The following is an 18,811-nucleotide window of genomic DNA, read 5'->3' as shown; positions in this document are numbered from 1 at the left end:
GAAATTCATCAAAAACACGAAAACATACCAAATAAGAGCATAATAACATAATTTAAGAATGAATATATGATGCGATAATGAACCTAAATATGAAACTAAATGCTATAAAATGCACCTAAAAACTATATATAAATATGACTTATCAGTAACATGCAGCCAAAAAGTAATAGGAGAAATATAATATGTGAAATCACTTTGTGATTTTTTTACGATAGGGTCGGATCGTAGAGTTGTAGGATTGTAAAATCTTATTAAGATCCTACCATGGATATTTTGTGGTTGGGTAGGATCAAAAGATCCTATAAAATTAAGATCATACGTGGGATCGGGATCGTTGAAGTCCTTCAGGATCGTAGAATCGTAAGATTTGGATCGAGATTTTAACAACAATAGATCACATATTTGTCTATTGGCGATTTGCAAATTTCTAAAAAAGGTAAATAGTTCTTTAATCTTGCAAGTTATTATTTCGAATTAGTTGAAAAAAAGTAGCAACTCTTATATTCAAATTACATGAATAATTTAAGTCTGTATTGTATGGTATAAATTTTGTAATAATTATTGAAAAATAGTACATGTTTATAACAAAAAAAAGCATTATAAAATATAATCAATTTCGAATACAGTGACACAAAAATCAAACTAGAAATGGAATATATTAATTTGCCAAAACAAATAGTGAAATTGAAAATCGATGAAAAAGATAATTGATTTTATTGAAATCTCCAATGAAATTCCTGAAAAAGGAGTAGAAGAAGTATGAATAAATTAAAAATCTAGAAAAAGGAGTAGAAGAAATCTTGAAAAAAAAAACAAAGGGAAAAAAAAAGGAAAAGTAGATGATTCAAGAACTTCAGTCAGGAATTTCTTAAGGAAACCATCTTCACAAATAATATTTGAAACAAAATGCAACCGGGTCTTTGAGAAATTTAGTTGACAATTACATTTTTGGAACGAAAAATCAGGAACATAAAACGTCAAGAATTACCATCAAATTTGTGGCTCCCATTTGCTTTGTCAACCAAATAAACTCCAATTTCAACCTCATTCCGACGAACGTTCTTCAGCATTACTACCAGGTGTAGGAACTTAGATGTATAAAGCGGAAAAACCAAGTATCACATACTTGAACATCTATCCCAAGATCATTGCATAAACTCACATGAATCAAATAATATATATAACATTATATACCTTTGTTGCGTGAATCCTCAAGCTACTAACTTCCAAGTGAGATCTTATGAGAACGTCAAGCGTCGTTCCTCTAGTATTGGTCCACGAACAACACTTGGATTACCACGTATGCTAGTACGGAAGAGAGAAAAACACTCTCTTACTTTTGAGGGTGAAAGCCGAAAATGGGTGTGAGAACACTTAGGAAAAAATCAGATTTTTTTCTTAAGAAAATGTAATGTAACAACACCTTTGTAACCCCATATCATTATATAAGGTGGTTACAAAAGAGGTGTTTCATGAGGCTTTATTTTGCCTCATAATGTCATTCATTATGAGCCTAATAAACTCATGAGTTACACCTCTTCCCATCCATCATCAAACCGCCCAACCCATTTCACAAATGGATTTGGGTAAATATCCAAGTGTCATTACTTGTGTGACCTCATAGGAATCAATGATACTAGTAGTTGGCCCCAATCATATTAGTCCAACAAACCACAATTAGCTTCTAGCAAAACGTTGTGATCATATAATATTATTGAATATATTATCTCCATAAATTATCCTAATATTATTTAGGTGTTGTTTGGTTGACATCCAATTATCTAGGAATTGCAAGTTCCTAGGAAGTGCAAATATAAGAAGTTGTTTGTTTAACTAGAGCATAGGAAGTGAAACTTCCCACATAATGGGGGAAGTTGCTTACCTAGTCCCCCCTAGGTAAGTGTCACTTCACATGGGAATTCCATCTTCCCATAGCCTACCAAACAATTTTGCTTACTTCCTAGGAAGTGAAATATCATGGGAAGTGAAATTTCATGGGAAGATCAACTTCCCAAATGCAACCAAGCGATACCTTAGTTTATTACACTTGATCGAGGACAAAATCCTTCACCAGGTCGAAATGAAAATCCAAAAAAACCCACAAAAACAGAGACTAAAAGTATCCTAGAAATTAATAGAGCGATGATGGGGTTAATTTTGACACCAGAGTTGGCTTATCAATGTAGTGTTTATTGTGAATGTGAATACAAAATCACAATCTTTTTGAGTTGAGACAAGAAAGATAGTGAGGATAAGGAGATGAGACGCTCTAATTTATAAGGTTGTAGGTAGGAAGATGAAAATGTGGAGGATTAGATGAAAAAAAATATGAGATACGTCATTCATATGGGTATGTGGGGGTGGATAGTTATATGGATAGGTGGGATTGATAGTCATATGAGTAGGTGGAAAAAATTATGTGGGCTACTTGCATACATATGGTTTTGTGGCTTTTGGCTATAATTTTTTTTGACTATTAACATATAACTAACATTAATCATTACTCATTTAGCTAGAAGTGAAACATCAATATTACATAAAATTATGAAAACATATTATATTTAATATAGCTCCTCTTTATATAATTTGGTATGAAACTCAATCCATATCAATCTTGATTAATAGTATTTATCTTTCTATACACGAGTTGTTTCACACTATTGAGTAACAATTACAAAAATATCGTCGCACCTACCGCATGCTTAAAAAAGCTAGTATTCAATGATTCAGGACATCGCCCGGGCAAACAACTAGTTCCTAAAAGAAAACCGAGTACCGGCTATTACCTAGCAGGACGTAAATTTTGTAACAAAAAGACAAAGATAGGTAAAGAATCCAGGGCAGTTTTTCCCTCCTTGCTTGCTAAATGCCTATATCTCCAGACTCCAGTATCCACTTTCTCTCTCCTCCGTGTCACACTAATCGGCGGTCTGAAAGCCTTTTTCTGTTTCGAACATTCGCTCACCATTTATCCGTCATTTCCTAAGAATTCTCTCTCTCTCTCGCACACACAGTAGTCAGTAGAGAGTATATCACCTCTTATACTCTTAGCGGATTCCATTTTCATTCTTCCTCTGCTTCTCACTTCTCAGCTGATGATGATGAACGAGGTTAACGCTGCTTTCTCTGCTCTCTGAACTTTTGCTGCTGCTTATTTTTTATTATTTTGATTTTAATTTTTTAATTTTTTCGAATTGCATGATTCTAGTTATACACACTTATATGCTGTAATTACTCTCCGAAACTGCAATTTTTCAGCTGTTCTTCACCATTTCTCTTTTCCTGCTTTCGGAGTTTTTTTTTTTATCGATTTTTTTTGTAATATTTATGTGTAAGTAAATTTTTGCTGATATTGCCGTTTGTTATTTCTGTTTTTTATTTTTTTAATTCAAATTTCGTATATAGTTTTGTTGCAATTGCAACTTGCAAGTGTTCGATTGAATGCTTAAGAGTGTACTTAATTTTGTGCTTCGACTGTAGATTATGAGTTTGAGCACTTAATCTATCATGCATGAGGTTTTTCTTGACGAATTTTGAGTTTATTTTGCCGTTAACTGATTTGGTGCTGAGTTTTTATATTCTTAGGGCTGAGAAAAATGCTGTTGAGTACTTAAAAATGCTTCTCATCGTATTTGGATGTTTGTATATATTTGCAATGTGCATGTTTTCAATTTTACGTCCATGTTCAATATAGTTTAAATTGTCAATATGTAGAGAAATCTAGTTGGTGTGACTAAATCAATATTTTAAATATACTTTTGTTACATCGATGCTACTGCAACTATTCTTCTTGCATGCTTGTTTGCGTGCTAGTCTCTGATCGTTTTCACCAAATTTCGTGTGTTTTTGCCTTATTGGTGAAAATTGGAGTGTTTAAGTGAATGTATACATATTGGATTGTCGAGCTTCTGACTCAAAGTACATAGGGTCAAGTAAAGAGGGTATATCAGCACTCAGTTGATGTCTTTGTTTTGGACTAGTGTGTTTAGTTCCTACTATGTGTTGCCTTTTGATGGGAGCTTATTCCTTTCTAACAAATAATTTGATCTAAAGGAGGTCTTGGCAGTCATATGTTAGACCCTTGGCGAGACTATGAGAGGAAGCTATCAAAGAAATGATAATTGTGCAATGTTGTGTGGAAAAACATAGAATTGGTCAATAATCAATTCTAAAATTGAGAATTCTTGAATCCAATTACAATTCAAATGTTTGAAAAATATTTGGAATATATAGAACTTCTCAGCTCCAAATTTTTCAGTTGTAATTTGAGGACTACTACCTAGGCAACATAATTAATGAATATACAAAAATTTGTTGACAACAAAACCAGAGATTTTTTCTCCCTCTTCCATACCTCTCACCAATTCCCTGATCTGTTATTGATACAACAGTAGTCAATGCTATTCACTTGATCGCTGATCCATGGGGGCTGTATACATTGGTTTACTGGGATTGGAATTGAACCCAAAACATTTACTCTTACCTTTTCATTAACCATAAAAATGCCATGTGGCCCAATCCATTTCATCATGCAGTGCACATGTTGGAGTGGTTTATTGTCTCATGAAATTAATAATATGAATCTATAATGCATCTTAGGCAAGGTGATGAAAAAGAGGACGTAACCATGGTGCAAATGCGCTGTGGGAGAGGAGTTGAAGATAGGGAAGAGTTGATGAAAATGAGTGATATTAGGGGGAGAGAAAGAAGGTTTTATGTGTGTCAGTGGAAAAAATATTAGGATGATGGTCATTTGGAATTGGAGATACATTAGGTTTTCTCAAAGTGATGCTGACTTATATTTTCAGACCGTGTGTTGTAGCAATTGGCAAATATAAGATTTGTGTCAAATGCTATGCGTGAGATCAAATCTAGGTTCCATACAGATTGTCATATGGTACTGTATGTTTCCATATGTATTATGTAGTGGCCCTGCACATCTAAAATTTGAACTGTAAGAGTCCGTCAGAGGTCCTTTCTGATTGTCTAAATGAAAAGTTACTTATTGGGGAGGGAAATAGGTATAGACTGTATCTATGTACTGTGCAGGAAGTAGAACAATGCACCAGATTGCAATAAGTGTTGGGAAATGCAAAAATTTATACGAAATTTTATCTTTGATTATATTTCGTTGTATATGTGGCTTAGCATACAGAGAGTTAGTATGGTTAACTTATACAGTATAAATGATTATAGATATGCTTCATGTAGTTTATGTTCGTTATGATCTTGATATGTGTAGAGTGCTGATCTTTAGAGCTGGTTTCCACTTCAAGAAAAATTTCAGAAGTCCCTTCATGCCATGGTGCTTTATAATTGCGCTCTAATAGTGACGTGAGCAAATATGAAAAGCAATGTTGGATTGGTCGGTCTTCTAGACATTTCTGTTTGGTCATTTTAATAAATATACATAAGCATCAAGAACCATGATTTCAGCCTTTACAAAGAACATCAGTAAATATATGAAATCAACTAGCAAAATATATTTAGGTATAAGCATGACATGAGCACTAGACTATCAGATGGATCTATGCATGTACTTGTGTCTCTGATCATTGCCTTCATGTATTTTTTTATCTATGTCAAGTTTGAAAGCCTGTGATAAGGATCCTGGTAAAGACGCAAATGTTTATGAAAATGTGCTCTTGTGGCACTTGACCAGCACATTTAATTGGGTATAAGCTCAGTGTATCTGAGAATTCCAAGTGGTGTGGGGACAGGTGTTCATAAATGAAAATAAAGATACCTAGAACTTATTTCATGCTGAAACTGAAAATCGCTGGGACTTACCGTTAGTAATAGAAGATTCGGATTCGGTGTGCTCTGCTCTTTATCTGGGAATATGAGACGCATATTTTGAAGATACCAGGAAAATAACTGACAAGAGTTATGCAAATTCCTGCGCTTTTTTTAATTGTTAATTTTTGCTTTTTAACTAATGAATCAGACAAACTAAACTGAGGTTGATCAGAATACTTGGAGAAGCTCTGAGAAACTTCATTGAACTAAGAGAACTTATATCCTAGCTCTACTTGTCTGATTGAGTGAATGAATTACAATAGAGGCTAAGATATACATACTAATACTACAGTTTAATGATTGCTCTGCTGTCTTATCCAATCACCTAAACTATATGAAGAATAACCAATAGGATCTAAGCTACCTCTAAATAACTGTACCAACTTATAACAAATTTTAACAAACTGTTCTTGAGGCTGTGATGTCCTGTGTGCTGTCCATGGGAAGCTTGTGTAGGGAGTTTAGTAGCTGATGTGAACTTGATGACGGGTCATTCTGATCCAGTCTAACATTAATTGTGAAGTTTAACCCCCAAGTAGTAATCTATACAAATATATTAAAAGGCGTGCGTCACAATGTATACATGCCATGTGGCACCTATGTTACTCCATTAGAATTGTCCAATGTGTACGCAAGTCATGTCAATTAAGTAAAATTAGCTTGCAACAAGATTTGAACATGTGATCTCTTGCTATTATACATGACACAATTACCATCTCAACCAACTTTTAATCATATGCTTTAAGTACCTACATTATTATATTTGTACCTTTTAAATGTTGAGTTTTCCTTAATATATTTTAATGGGAATAGAAAAAATTACATATCAAGTTCGAAAAACAGTAGCAACCCGGAGCAACTCCCGGGCCCAAATACTAGTTACATGTTCTAATACCAGAGAACATGAAGAGTCTCTTCCCTATAATCTCTCTGGACTGGGTGGAAAAGTTTTAGCATCTTGCATTCCTTCTTATATGATGAAGCAAAAGTTTTCTGCAAAAGGCAATGTAGTTTATATGAAAATAATTGAGATTATGTGGTTACTCGATTGTCTCTGTCGTATCTATATGGTTATATCTGCCAGGTAAAGGAGACTCTTTGTATCTAGTTGAAATGTTGCAATTCACGTTACTATATGGTGTTAGTAGATCTTATAAATTGGAAAATGGTGTGAATGTAAATTGTAAAGTTCTACTTAAGAAGAAGGTAAGTAAGAATAATCGAGACTATTTTAGGTTTGTTTATATGTTAAGCAATCCGAGCGCTCAATATCATTGCTAATGTCACTTATATTCAGAGATTTAACTTTTAATAACTACTTCATGTGCTTGGGAAAGCTGTAAAGGAAAGCAGTTCTTGCTCCTCCTACTATATGAAATCTTATGATTGTAAATTTTGGCCTAATGTAATATACTCTGACCTTTTCCATGAATTGATGTTTCTTTATTGGTCACTTGAGCAACAAAAAGTTCTGATGCAGTCTCAGCTATTATGAAAACGATAAGGAAAACACAGATCAAAGAGTGCTCTTTATGTACTTCGTCCACGATCATTTTGTCTTACTCGATTGTTCGGTTTGTCACTGCTTCTTACCAATTCTTTTTTCCCAGGTTAAGGAAGACAATCATTATATTGCTGACTTTGGATATGGAGGCTCAGATTTTAGACATTTATGGGCTGAACCTGAAAAAGATCAAGCCTCTGCACTATATCTTGATGCAAGTTTTGAGAAAGCGTTCAAAATTGATGATGTATCGTCGGTATTCCATTATGAGCTAATTGCCGAAAATGGTAATGAGAAACAATATTTTTTTTTGTTTTTGTTATCATCTTCTTATTTTGTAAAACTTTCGAAGAGTTTGAGTTATATCAAGGAAGATGGAGTTCCCTTGGGTATTTACTTAGAGTGGTCCCTTTCCTTGGATTTTACTGATGAGGTTCCAGTGCCTTGGTCCCTTTTGGATGCTGTGTCATTCTGAAGACTCCTATTTAGCTTGCTCTTTCTACTGTATGCTTTGAGAGTGGAGCGTGAAATGCAATTAGATCCTTTTTTTAGTTTTAGTGGGATTCAGATTAATATTACTGATTAGAATAATATATGGTCCGCTCAGTTGGACTTGGAAGTGACTCAAGGCCATCATCAACTACGCCTCCTAAAACCTGTATAGGAAAATGAAGCACAGTTTCTGAATTTTTTGCTTAGTGCATTATAGCATATTTAATCAAGACTATTCGTGAAATTATCAATTAAAAAGAACCAGCGAACTGTGTAAATCTAATATCGTACCTTAATGGGTATCTCTGCTGTCTGTTCCCTTCTCCATTTCTATCTTGCCACTAATATAGTCCTAATCCAGTGATACTACACTATTTCTAAATTGCATGATTTCATGTGTTTCCTGAAGGTGGGCTGGATTCCTATATGACTGAAGGGAAAGGCGAACTAAGATGCAGTGTATGTCCCTATTTCTTCCCTTTTTTTGGCCGTGTATGTGTAAAAGCAATCATCATCAAATTGTGTGCTAGGGCTTGCTTTCATCTTGATATATTTCCTAGCATTAAGGATATAATAAGACTGCTTTATTGTCTTTGTGAACTCCTAAATTTGTCTTTGATATACTTTACATTGGTTTTTGAGTGAAAAGTCTTGGTTTTAACCTTCTTGCAAAACATTATTTGATCTTTTCTCTCAATTTTTTTTTTTGTTTTGATCTACTTTATTTTTTTATATCATTCTTCCTCTCCTCTAATTCCCCTCTCTGTTTTGCTGTTTGGTTTGGATGTTATTTGGATTCTTTTCAGAATTTTATACTCTTTCTGCTATCCTTGTTAACCCTGTGGTTTGTCTTCTACATTGTTTGCATGTAGCATATTGTTTTTGCATGTCGATTAAGCTGCTTTCACTTTGCAACTTTGAAGGTTATTTTTATCTATTGGTATGTGGTACTTTTATATTGCATTAATTTTTCTTCTTTTTGGAAAGCTCTGAACCACCATTAAATGTCTGTTGGATAAGGTTCTTATACATTGCATATTTTTTCTTCTTATCTTGTGTGCACATTGGTCTGTTTGTTAATGGAAGTGTACTTGTAGGATTTTGATGAAATTCTGCATGAAGATATAATAACCAACCTCCCTCTAGCAGTCAGTATCTCGCATGCATCTGAAGATCACTATTTGGGTATGTATTTGATGGTTTTCATAATAGTACTGAAATGAGACGGATAGATTACTCAAGATTATCCCTTATTATAATTTCAGATGTTGATTTTGCTAAAAAGGTTCCTGATCTGGATTGTCAATTCTGTGACGAGTGGAATGCGGATAGCTTGAGATCTGAGATCAACTCTCCAGGAACTAGCGATGAAGAAGTTGGGGCATCAGAATCATCCATTCTACCGCCCCAATGTCTTAATGATCAAATTGTGAAAATTACTTCTGATGAAATGCCTAATGACTCTGGAGGCGACTCTAGATATCAGAGACCAGTTGAGGACAAGATGGATTTAAAATGCTCACTCCTCTGTGATATTCAAGATGCTCAGGATACTAATGATGTTCGAAATACTTTGGAGGTTGGAAGTTCTTTTGCTTACGAAGGAAAGAAAGCACAATTTTGTATTACCTCTGTTAAATCACCATATACTTCCATATGTACGCATGATGAAGTTGGCGAATTGAGTCAAGGCACTAAAGAGGAAGATTTTTGCGTGGATGACCTGTCACCTGACAGCTGTGCTGAAACTGAAATAGTCAGAGTTAGGCAAAGGAGACTGTGCAGACCACCACAGAGGTATCTTGATGGATCGCCGTTGTTAAAGTCAAGACTTCATAGGGGAAAGAAACCTCCTACCAGCATGCTGAAGGATGAAGATCTTGGAGCTGAGTCTCAGAATAAGCATTGCAGGAAGGGATTGGAAATAAAAGCGTCAAAGACTTGGGCAAGAAATTTGGTATGAACCTACTTCCCTCCCGCATTTCAGATTTCCTACGCCTTCATGGAAATTTAACTGCAACTTACCCCTTCATTCAAATTTTGATTCTAATTCACCAGGAACTTTATTGCAGTTTCTTTGTGCCTGTCGCTTCTGCTTTTAGCCTAACTACTAACAAGACATGCTTCATGCAGGAACATGAGACAGATGACGAATATGAGCCTGTTGAGTCTAGCTTTAATATCAGAAAATCTAAAAGGAATGACCGGAGGAAGAACTGCAAGCCCTGGACATTGGATGAGGTAGTAGCATTAGTTGATGGTATGTCTAAGTTTGGCATAGGACAATGGACTGCTGTAAAGAAAGCCTTCTTCTCATCTTCACGTCGTACAGCTACTGATATCAGGGTAATCTGTAGTGCGTGATCTAGCTGTTTCCATTTGGCATCTTTTCCTGTTTATAATGGTTGTCTTGTTCTTGGCTTGGGAATTAACAGCTGTTTGTCGTGTGATCTTTGCAGGATAAGTGGCGAAACCTTGTAAAGACTAAGTGTAGAAGTTCAAACGGAAGAAAGGTTTGGTTTTTCATGCCTGTGACTTGCAGCCATTTTGAACTGTAGATAAAAGATGGCTTTTCCTGACTGAAGCTTACAGTGACATGCCCTAAGTCATCATTTTCTGATTATCTGATCTTTATTAACTGTACTGTTGAAATACTTTTTCTTTTTTCCCACATCTTCTGACATATAGCTTGCATTAATTATCGTCACTGGATGCAGCACTTTCGTCTAATGCTTCCAAATTCTCCGGAACCCGATCCTCCACATATCCGTCTTTTATGATAACCCAATCTTTCCTGGAAAAGATTGTATTGGTTTACCTTTAACAAAGGGCGCTTACCTTTTGCTTATGGAGAAGGGAGATGGGAGAAAGGATAAAGGGGTGAAAACAAAGGGAAAAGGGATAAGTGCCCCCAAGAGGGAAATAAGAGTTGAAAACAAAGATAACGATGAAATTGGTGGTGGGTGTAAAGAATAACTATTCATGCGGGCAGGTGGGTTATTCGTTCCTAGCCAAGAAGGAACTCGTGGTTCTAGAGGGAGAGGGAGAGAAGCGAAAGAGAGGAGGGATTCAATTTTCCTAGTTGGGAAGGGGAGCAAAAGGAATTGGAAGGATTATTTTTCCTTCCCTTCGTAATAAAACCAAATCCTTCCATTGTTGGAAAGATTTGGAAAGCGAATGCAATCTAACAATTCCCTATCCCTAACCCCTCCCTTTTCGAACATTTCCTTTCATCATTAATATCCAAACAAAATGTAAATCTTGTCTATGGCGACAATTGTGCACTAGTCCAGGGAACATAGGTTGTCATCCTTCAACGACAGAATATCTGTATGCTTTCTAGTTACTTGTCTTGCATGTTGGTGAACTTACATAGACTATCAATTTACTTTGTAGCTCTTTCCTGTACATGCTGAAGTAGAATTGCCGGTTTTCCTGTTACAGTAGCTTTTTAAATCAATATATGCACATAGTTTCTAGGTTCTTTTAGACAATTTCCTTTTTAGCTTGTCATTTTGAGAAAATCTTGCTAGTACAGAGACACAAGTCCTTTTCCTTCAGTGATCCCAAATATTTGCTTGACCCTACTTAATTACTGTTTTTAAGCAGCTGGATGATGTGGATGGGTCTGAGACCCCATTCAAAGTAGTGGAAAGGGACTGTAAATAATACATTCCTCTTCCTAATGTTTTCGCTCTTTATATGTTACTTTTGAATGATTCTTTTTTAAGAAATGACATTGAAAATTGGGGGGGGGGGGTGAGGAAGGAGGATAATAAAGATAAGGAGTACCTTAGAAGCAACCGTCTCACACAAAGGAGGCTTTTGCTTGGTTTTCTTGCAGCAGTCCTTGAAGGAGAAGTTTCTCCCGAAGTGGAGATGCGTCAAATTGAAAGCCAAATGTCTCACTTTGTGATTTAACCTCTCTGAAAATTTTAAGTCGACCAAACTCCCTTGTACATTCTCTCTCATCAAGTCTATTTGTGGAACCCTTATCATTTTAGATATTCAGTTTGGAAACAGCAGAGTTGGTTAATGTGCTGGATAAAGTGTTTCCTTGCACAATTATTTACAATTCTCCTAATAGTTTTTGGATTTCTCAAAGCATGTGTTAGACACAGTGACATACAAAATGGTTGAATTGGATGTGATACTACTATTGGCTTAAGAAGCTACATGGTTGGCAAATGTGACAAAATTCTGTTATAAATGAAATATGCAGATGCTTGTAAAATATAAGCCCTTTAACCTGTAAATTGTTTTGCAGGACGATCAGCAGAGGAATGGCGTACAACCGTTGCCAAAACCTGTGATAGAACGAGTGAGAGAACTTGCTAGTGCTCCTGTTGTGAAGTGTAGATCCAAGAGTGGGCGAAAACTTTCAGGCTCAAGATGCAGTGATATGACCCTTTTTTTGGCTGAGTAAGGCGGTTCATTTCATGTTTACTGGAAGCAGCATTTGTTGAGTAATTACAGCGGCAAAATTTTTGCAATTGTTGAACTTTTTCCAGATAAAATTGAATTGAGTGGTCTAAACTTCGACCCATATATCTTCAAACTGAGGTAACCATAGGCTGACTTATCAAGAGTTCTTAATAGCTTTTTGGCATTACAGAAAAACTAGGCAAAATTATACAGCATAGTTAAGCTCCTTTAGCAATCTACAGAGAAAGGATGTGTAAAAAAAAGTCCCGGAAAGTTGGGTGGTGCTATCATCTGCCAATTGTATGTTTCTAATCTTGTAAAGTATGTTGGAACTTGCCAAATCTGGGTTAGATTTCATGATGGTAACCGTTCTTATGCTGATGTTGCACAAATGAGCATCATGTATCTCCTTTTCGTTTTCCTCACCAGTCCACAACTCTTCAGACTCCAGGGACCTTTACATGTCCGTTTTATGCCATAAGCAGCTGTTGCTCGAAATCCAAACAACAGTAAGAAGATACTACTCGATATCGGGTAATTGATGTTAAGAATTGAGATTGATGCACAATATGAATTGGAATTGACCGATTGGGAGGTACTCCCTCTGTTTTTGTTTTTTTAAGTTTACCTATTTTTTTGGGTACATTTGTTGATGTACTAATTTGAATCTTAATATCTCTAATCATCTATAACTAAAAAATTACGAAAAGTTGATATTTGAATCTTTATATCTCTAATTAGATTTCAAATGATTATATATTTTCTTAAGTATAAATCACAAGAGATAAGCAAAGTCATGGTATGTGAGTAGTGCTAAAAGTTATAACGGGTAAACTTACAAAAATCGGAGGAAGTAATTTAATTAAAATTAAATTATAATATAAGGACCAAAGGTATTCTAGATAAACTATCTTATTTAATCGTAAGTATAAGTGTGAAACAAGCAACTAATTAATTGTTAGTTAAAAGTTGGGCTTGTTCGGTATTATTGTTGATTTTATTTTTTGGTTTTTTGTATTTAAAAGTGATATGATATATGTCCTATAATGGATAAAAATAGTCAAACTTATTAAAAATATGTTGAGTTCGAAAACTGCCAACTAAAAAAAAGGAAAACCACTTTGGTTTCTTGTTTTTTGTTTTTAGAAAAACTTAAAATAAAAAACGATAACGAACCAGTCCTAAAATATTAGATAAAAAATGTAATATAATTAAGAATTAGACATTGAAAATTACCTAATGGAGTGATTTAGTTAAGAGAAGTATGTGTTATATGCATCCTACCCATACAAAAAATTCTTCTCAAATTGGTTGATAAAAAGAAATATTCGATAATAATTATTTTACCTCAAAGTTCTTAAGGGATTCTAAAGAAATTGTTTTACTTAAATGGTATAAAATTATATATTTTACAAGTCTATATTAAGAGTTATAAGCGATTTTATTTACTTCAGTATTTTATTGTAAATCAAACTCTTTTTTATTTTATACTAAACTTTAAAAAACGTTAAGCTCAAAATTCTCAAATTAATGGTAGATAAAGTGGGCAGCAAGTCAGCAACCCTGAATTGCTTCGGATCATGCTTAAGCAAACTCCACCTTCATTTTTGTTGGAGTACAAGGTGACACTCAAGAGGGGGGTTGAATTGAGTGACTAAATTTAATCGCTTTTCGCAAAAATTCTGTTATGGCACTGTTGCCTAACACTGTACTATTCGCTCGTAATTCTCCAATTCGTATTTTTGCGAAAACTAAAACGTAACTAAATGTGAAATCAAAGATCAAACATCATATATAACGTGGTTCAATCTCACCTCTGAGATCTACATCCACACAAAAACCAAACTCTTTTATTATTTAAATCATAAAATATCAAACTCTTGATACAATAAGATTCCCCCACTACTAACCCTAGTAGTGCCCCCTAACACTTAACTCTAAGTATTGCAGCTCTCTATAATAATGAAATTACAGAAAGAAAGATCCTCAGAAGCGTGCTTCTTATTCAAGCAAATTAGAGGACAATTACAAACTTCGAATAGTTACTCAACCAAACTAGAACTCTGTGCTATACTCTGTGCCTTAGGAAACTGTTTTCATCTCTCGAAATCTCCGATTTTATTCTTTGAAAACGTGAGTTATGAAACTGAGTTTTAATTCCTTTTATATATACCTTATGGACTAACCGAAAATCCTTCTTAAGGATAGGGTTTTCTTTTACTCATAAGATTAAGGAATGAAACCTTTTCCTTTTAGAAAACAATCTTTATCTTCTTCATCTTTATCTTTTACTCTAAGAATATAAGGTTTTCTCAAATCAATGATTATCCAAACTTTGACAACCAATTTAATTTCCTTTTTATCTCATACTCCTTTATTTTCGAAATTCTTTTTCCAAAATAGTTTTCGAAAATCTTATTTTTATAAACACTATTTTAACTCGTTTTTTAACTAAATCCGTTTTTTTCGAAAACTCGTATCTATCATTTTTTGTTTTTTGGTAGTTTTTACTTGCTTACTTGTTAGAGGCTAGGGTAGAATGAAATTTCGCGAGTCGAGAGACTGGCTTGACTTAGCAACGGGAAATACAGACATCGAATCGTGATCTGTGTCCGCTCAGCTGGTACAGTGTTCAAAGACCAATCTGCTCTGGCATAGGACTAAGGAAAGAGTTGGATGAACTTGTTCAAAGACAAGGTCAAACTCTGCATTGATGAGGTTGCCTGAGCCGGACATCTAGTTTCGGAAATTTAGGGAGCTTAGCTCAGTTGATGCCTTTCCAGCCCTAAGTCTAAAGGTCAGTCAGATGGACCTGGGAGCGGAATCCTGGTACTACTTGTCACTAAGCCATGGCATAGGAGCAAGCTCAAGTTCCGTTGTTACCTAAAAAGAAAGAGTAGGTAGAGGAAGCTTTTTGCTGGCTCGACCAGCCCTTGAACCTAGCCCTCGGTACTTTGGTACATTCCTGACCTTACTTGGTATTCTCTTCAATCGGAGAAGAAAGTCTTTTTCGTACACCTGTAGAGCTGCTCATAGTCGGTATGCGGTGCTACTATATAAATTGAGTATCGGAAGGAGAAGGGAGCTCCATCATCGAGACTCCCACTCTTGGTTCTAGCTATTTGCCTTCTTTACCAGAGAAAGATTCAAAAGCAAATAGGGAGCGATCTAGGCGTCTGTGGACTTGGCTCGGAGCAGAGGTGGAAGCCAGTCGAAAGAACAATGAATAGAATTCCCTGCCATTAGATTACCTTATATCTGGTAGAGAAGGAGCCCAGAAGGCGCTTGACACAGCTTACTAACTCTATAAATGGAGGAGTCAGGATATCTCTTCTTCGTCGGCGATCCAGCGAACCCTTACTATGTCGAAACCAACTCACTAACTAGAGTTCTTTTTTCCGGGTAAGGAGATCCAATGCATTGGATTCGCTAAGATAACTAGGAGAGCTAGCGACTCTTGAACGATTATCTCCCTGATATAAATCCATTGGGCGAACTTTCTTTATCAGGAGCAGCTTTGCTTCCTATCTCTTCGCTTGCTATCTAAGGTGAGGTTAGTCTCAGTCCTTCTAAACTTAATAAAAAGAAAAAAGTGGGGGAATTTGGGGATGCTCTCAAGGAAGCTTTAAAGTACTTAGAAAGGCGGAGAATTCTTGAATTCAAGAACAAAGGCATTGCCACTAGATCTAATACATTCTTTCTAAACAATATTCATTCCAAGCCGTAAAAAGGAAGAATCTTCCAACGACTCCTCTCAGTCAGGGGCTAATCCTAATCAACTTGGTCGACTTACCTTATCTATGATAGAAGATTCCAATTGAAATACAGATGTTAAAAGGCAATTGATAGTGGTGAACGGTTTTATGCCCTGTATAGCAGGTAAGTGGATACGAACTCTTTGGCTCTCTCTAACCGACCTGGTCAATGGGACTCCCACTATAGAAGACGAAGACTAAGTCAGAACAGGATCTTTCCCTTAGCTGCAGTTGGGAAAACTAGAAATTGCATTACCTCGTCAAGGTATCCCCTGAAAGCAGGTTTTCACTATTTATGATGCCATCATGACTCGGGCTCAACTCCTAAAACAGTAGCCAGTGGGCAGACAAAGTAATCTCAAACCCAAAGCGTGTGAACTAAACGAGGTCAAAGTCCCCACTCAGGGACTCGACGTATCCATGCATGAACTCTCAGACCAACCAATAAAAGAAGAGTAGAGGAATGAGCTTTTCTATTGCTTGGAACTCTGACTCGTATGGGTTGCCTAAAGGCTCGAGACTCATTGGTCATGAAGAGGGCCTAATCCCAGGTTACTGAGTCTTTCTTTATCCCCAAGACCGGCCCACGTACCTTTCTATATTAGTAGCCACATGCCCCGTAGGAGCGGTTGATAAAGCTACAGCTACAAAAGATTGATTGGACACTAGTCCCCGTGAGAAATCAGTCCCAAAGAAAGCTCAATAGCTGCCATAGAAGACCTGCATCATTAATCTTTATTGCACTTTGTATTCGATGAAGAGTGCGCGACCGTCCGAGAAGACCTCCTTCCGATAAGAAAGTTCTATGCCTTGGTCTTGGCACGAAAGGCTCTATCCCATATGATGAGGTGACACTGTCAAATCTGGCTAGTATGAAAAGAAGTTTGTTAGACTATATGAAGCAGGACATTCGACTCCTGGGGTGTAATGCAAAAAGCTCAAGAGATATATTGGAATGTCTACAAGGTAGACATAGAAAGCAAGATAACTCTTCCCTCACTGGCTCTAAGCATCTTTCGTATGAAATACTACGATGCTGATAATTGGCCTATCCACATCCCAAATCAGAATGAAGACAGCTATCATATAATCTTGTACCGTGGTAAAGTAAGGGAGTCTATAGAAAAGGGCTTTCCCTAGCAGACGCTAACCAGCCTATATGGCGGATCAAGCGGATCAGGCATGGAATGCCCTTCTATTTAGTCCTCCAGAACTTTTTGCAGACAGAGGCTACATCGATGCATTCCTTATGAGTGATGAAGTGAGAGAGATGAATGCTCCTGCCGATTCTAAATAAGTTCTTAAAGTTCCATGCGGATAAGGAAGCAAAAAGGGTCAGATCCCCGAAAGAGGAACTAATAAGAGCTAGAATAAAGACAGCATGGGGAGCTAGACCTTCGCTTAGGAGAAGAATCCTGTCTGACTGACCCTATCATGATTGAATGACTGAGCTATGCCATGGAGGAAGTCTTTCTCTGAGCATGCCGTGGAAGAACTACAAGGCTGCTGCCTTGGCTAAGCTGCTTGCCCGAAGCTCTGTTCCTATCACACAAGAAAGTGGCATCTTTCACTGATATGGATATCTTTCGGTCTCAATTCTCGTATTTCAATAATACAAGTCGGAAATTCCATATCTTTTGACATGTCCCCAGTAAACTGCCTCGTATGGAAATGCCAAAGCGAAAGAGTAGAGCAGCGGAAATGAATTGACCAGATTGATGGAATTGCACGATGCCGAGTTCTCTCCTTTCTTGCTCTCCTCTACCTCTCAGACAGCGAAGAGTTTCATTTCAAAACAAAAGAAAAGAATAACGTAGGTAGACTAGAAGGATGAGTTTCGGGCTTAAGGCATAGTAGCTCTCTTGCGGCTACCTTTGCTATGTCATCCGATGCTGTTCACAAAGCTATAGACCCGGCTATCTCCGAGTTGAAATCGATCCCAGGAATCATTTTCTTATTCTTAATAGAACCCGTCCTCCCATTAACAGGGGCTCCAGGGAAAGGCCTTTTTCTCTCCGATCGATCCTGGTGAGAGAAAGGGTTGTTTACCCAGAATCCATAGAAGAAGAACAGGCATAGGTTCTAGTTGTTCCTTTTCAAAAGTCTGAAGCTGAGTGAGGGGCCGAGGCAAATAAGAAGGAATAGGGATTCTTCGCTATGCCAATTGCCAGTGGGGTTTTCTCTTTTAAAAGGAACTTTCAAAGGTGTAACTCCAAGGCAAAGTGCTTGGTTTGACAAGTACCAAGATCAAACTCCTAGTTGCTCGGGACAGGGACTGACCGGAGGTGGAACAGGACTGGGTTTCCTCCAAGGTTTGAAGAGCGACGTATAGTATATGCTAAGGTTTGAAGACCTGGGTTGATAGACACTGGTTCGAAGAGATTAGCCTTGAAAGGCTAAGGTTTGAAGAACTTAGTATAGTATATGCTAAGGAATGAACTAGTAAGGTTTTCTCTCTGCCTTTAGCTGTCCCAAAGGACCTTGAAAGAGGGAGAGATCCAAGTCAAAGACGGTTTTTTCTCTTTGCTTGGTCCCAGGGGGCTGACAAAAGGGAAGAATCCCCGGGAAAAGACTAGTCTCTTTCTCTTTGCCTTTCACTGTCCTGGGGGAATCCTCAAAGTTAGATAGAAAAACCTTCGAGTTAACCCCGGGGGTCTCCGGGGAGTGCCTTTTTGAACCTCCCCATGACTGTGCTTCCCATGGACCGGGGGAAGTTCAGATCTTACCAAGTTTGAACACTGTGATAGTTAGAAACCTACCGGCTTGCACTTGCAACAGCAAAAGGTCCGAAGGACGCTTAACACCTTCTTCACATCCCTCGCTGTTCAAAGTCCCA

General features: G+C 36.8%; 1 protein-coding gene across 1 annotated transcript; it reads left to right on the top strand.

Moving 5' to 3' along the window:
* Window positions 1-2,846: 2,846 nt before the first annotated feature.
* On the top strand, window positions 2,847-12,942 carry LOC104898683 (hypothetical protein). Its single transcript, XM_010685788.4, has 8 exons — window positions 2,847-3,110; window positions 7,410-7,590; window positions 8,205-8,254; window positions 8,893-8,980; window positions 9,061-9,752; window positions 9,929-10,141; window positions 10,255-10,308; window positions 12,063-12,942. Exons 1-8 carry the CDS (start codon window positions 3,096-3,098, stop codon window positions 12,219-12,221), a joined length of 1,452 nt encoding a protein of 483 aa, XP_010684090.1. The 5' UTR covers window positions 2,847-3,095; the 3' UTR covers window positions 12,222-12,942.
* The last annotated feature ends 5,869 nt before the right edge of the window (window positions 12,943-18,811 follow it).

The sequence above is a fragment of the Beta vulgaris genome, chromosome 7 (assembly GCF_026745355.1).
Source record: "Beta vulgaris subsp. vulgaris cultivar EL10 chromosome 7, EL10.2, whole genome shotgun sequence".
Lineage (NCBI taxonomy): Eukaryota > Viridiplantae > Streptophyta > Magnoliopsida > Caryophyllales > Amaranthaceae > Beta > Beta vulgaris.
The sequence above is the reverse complement of the archived record's forward strand: the minus strand, read 5'-3'. Positions and strand labels throughout refer to the sequence as shown.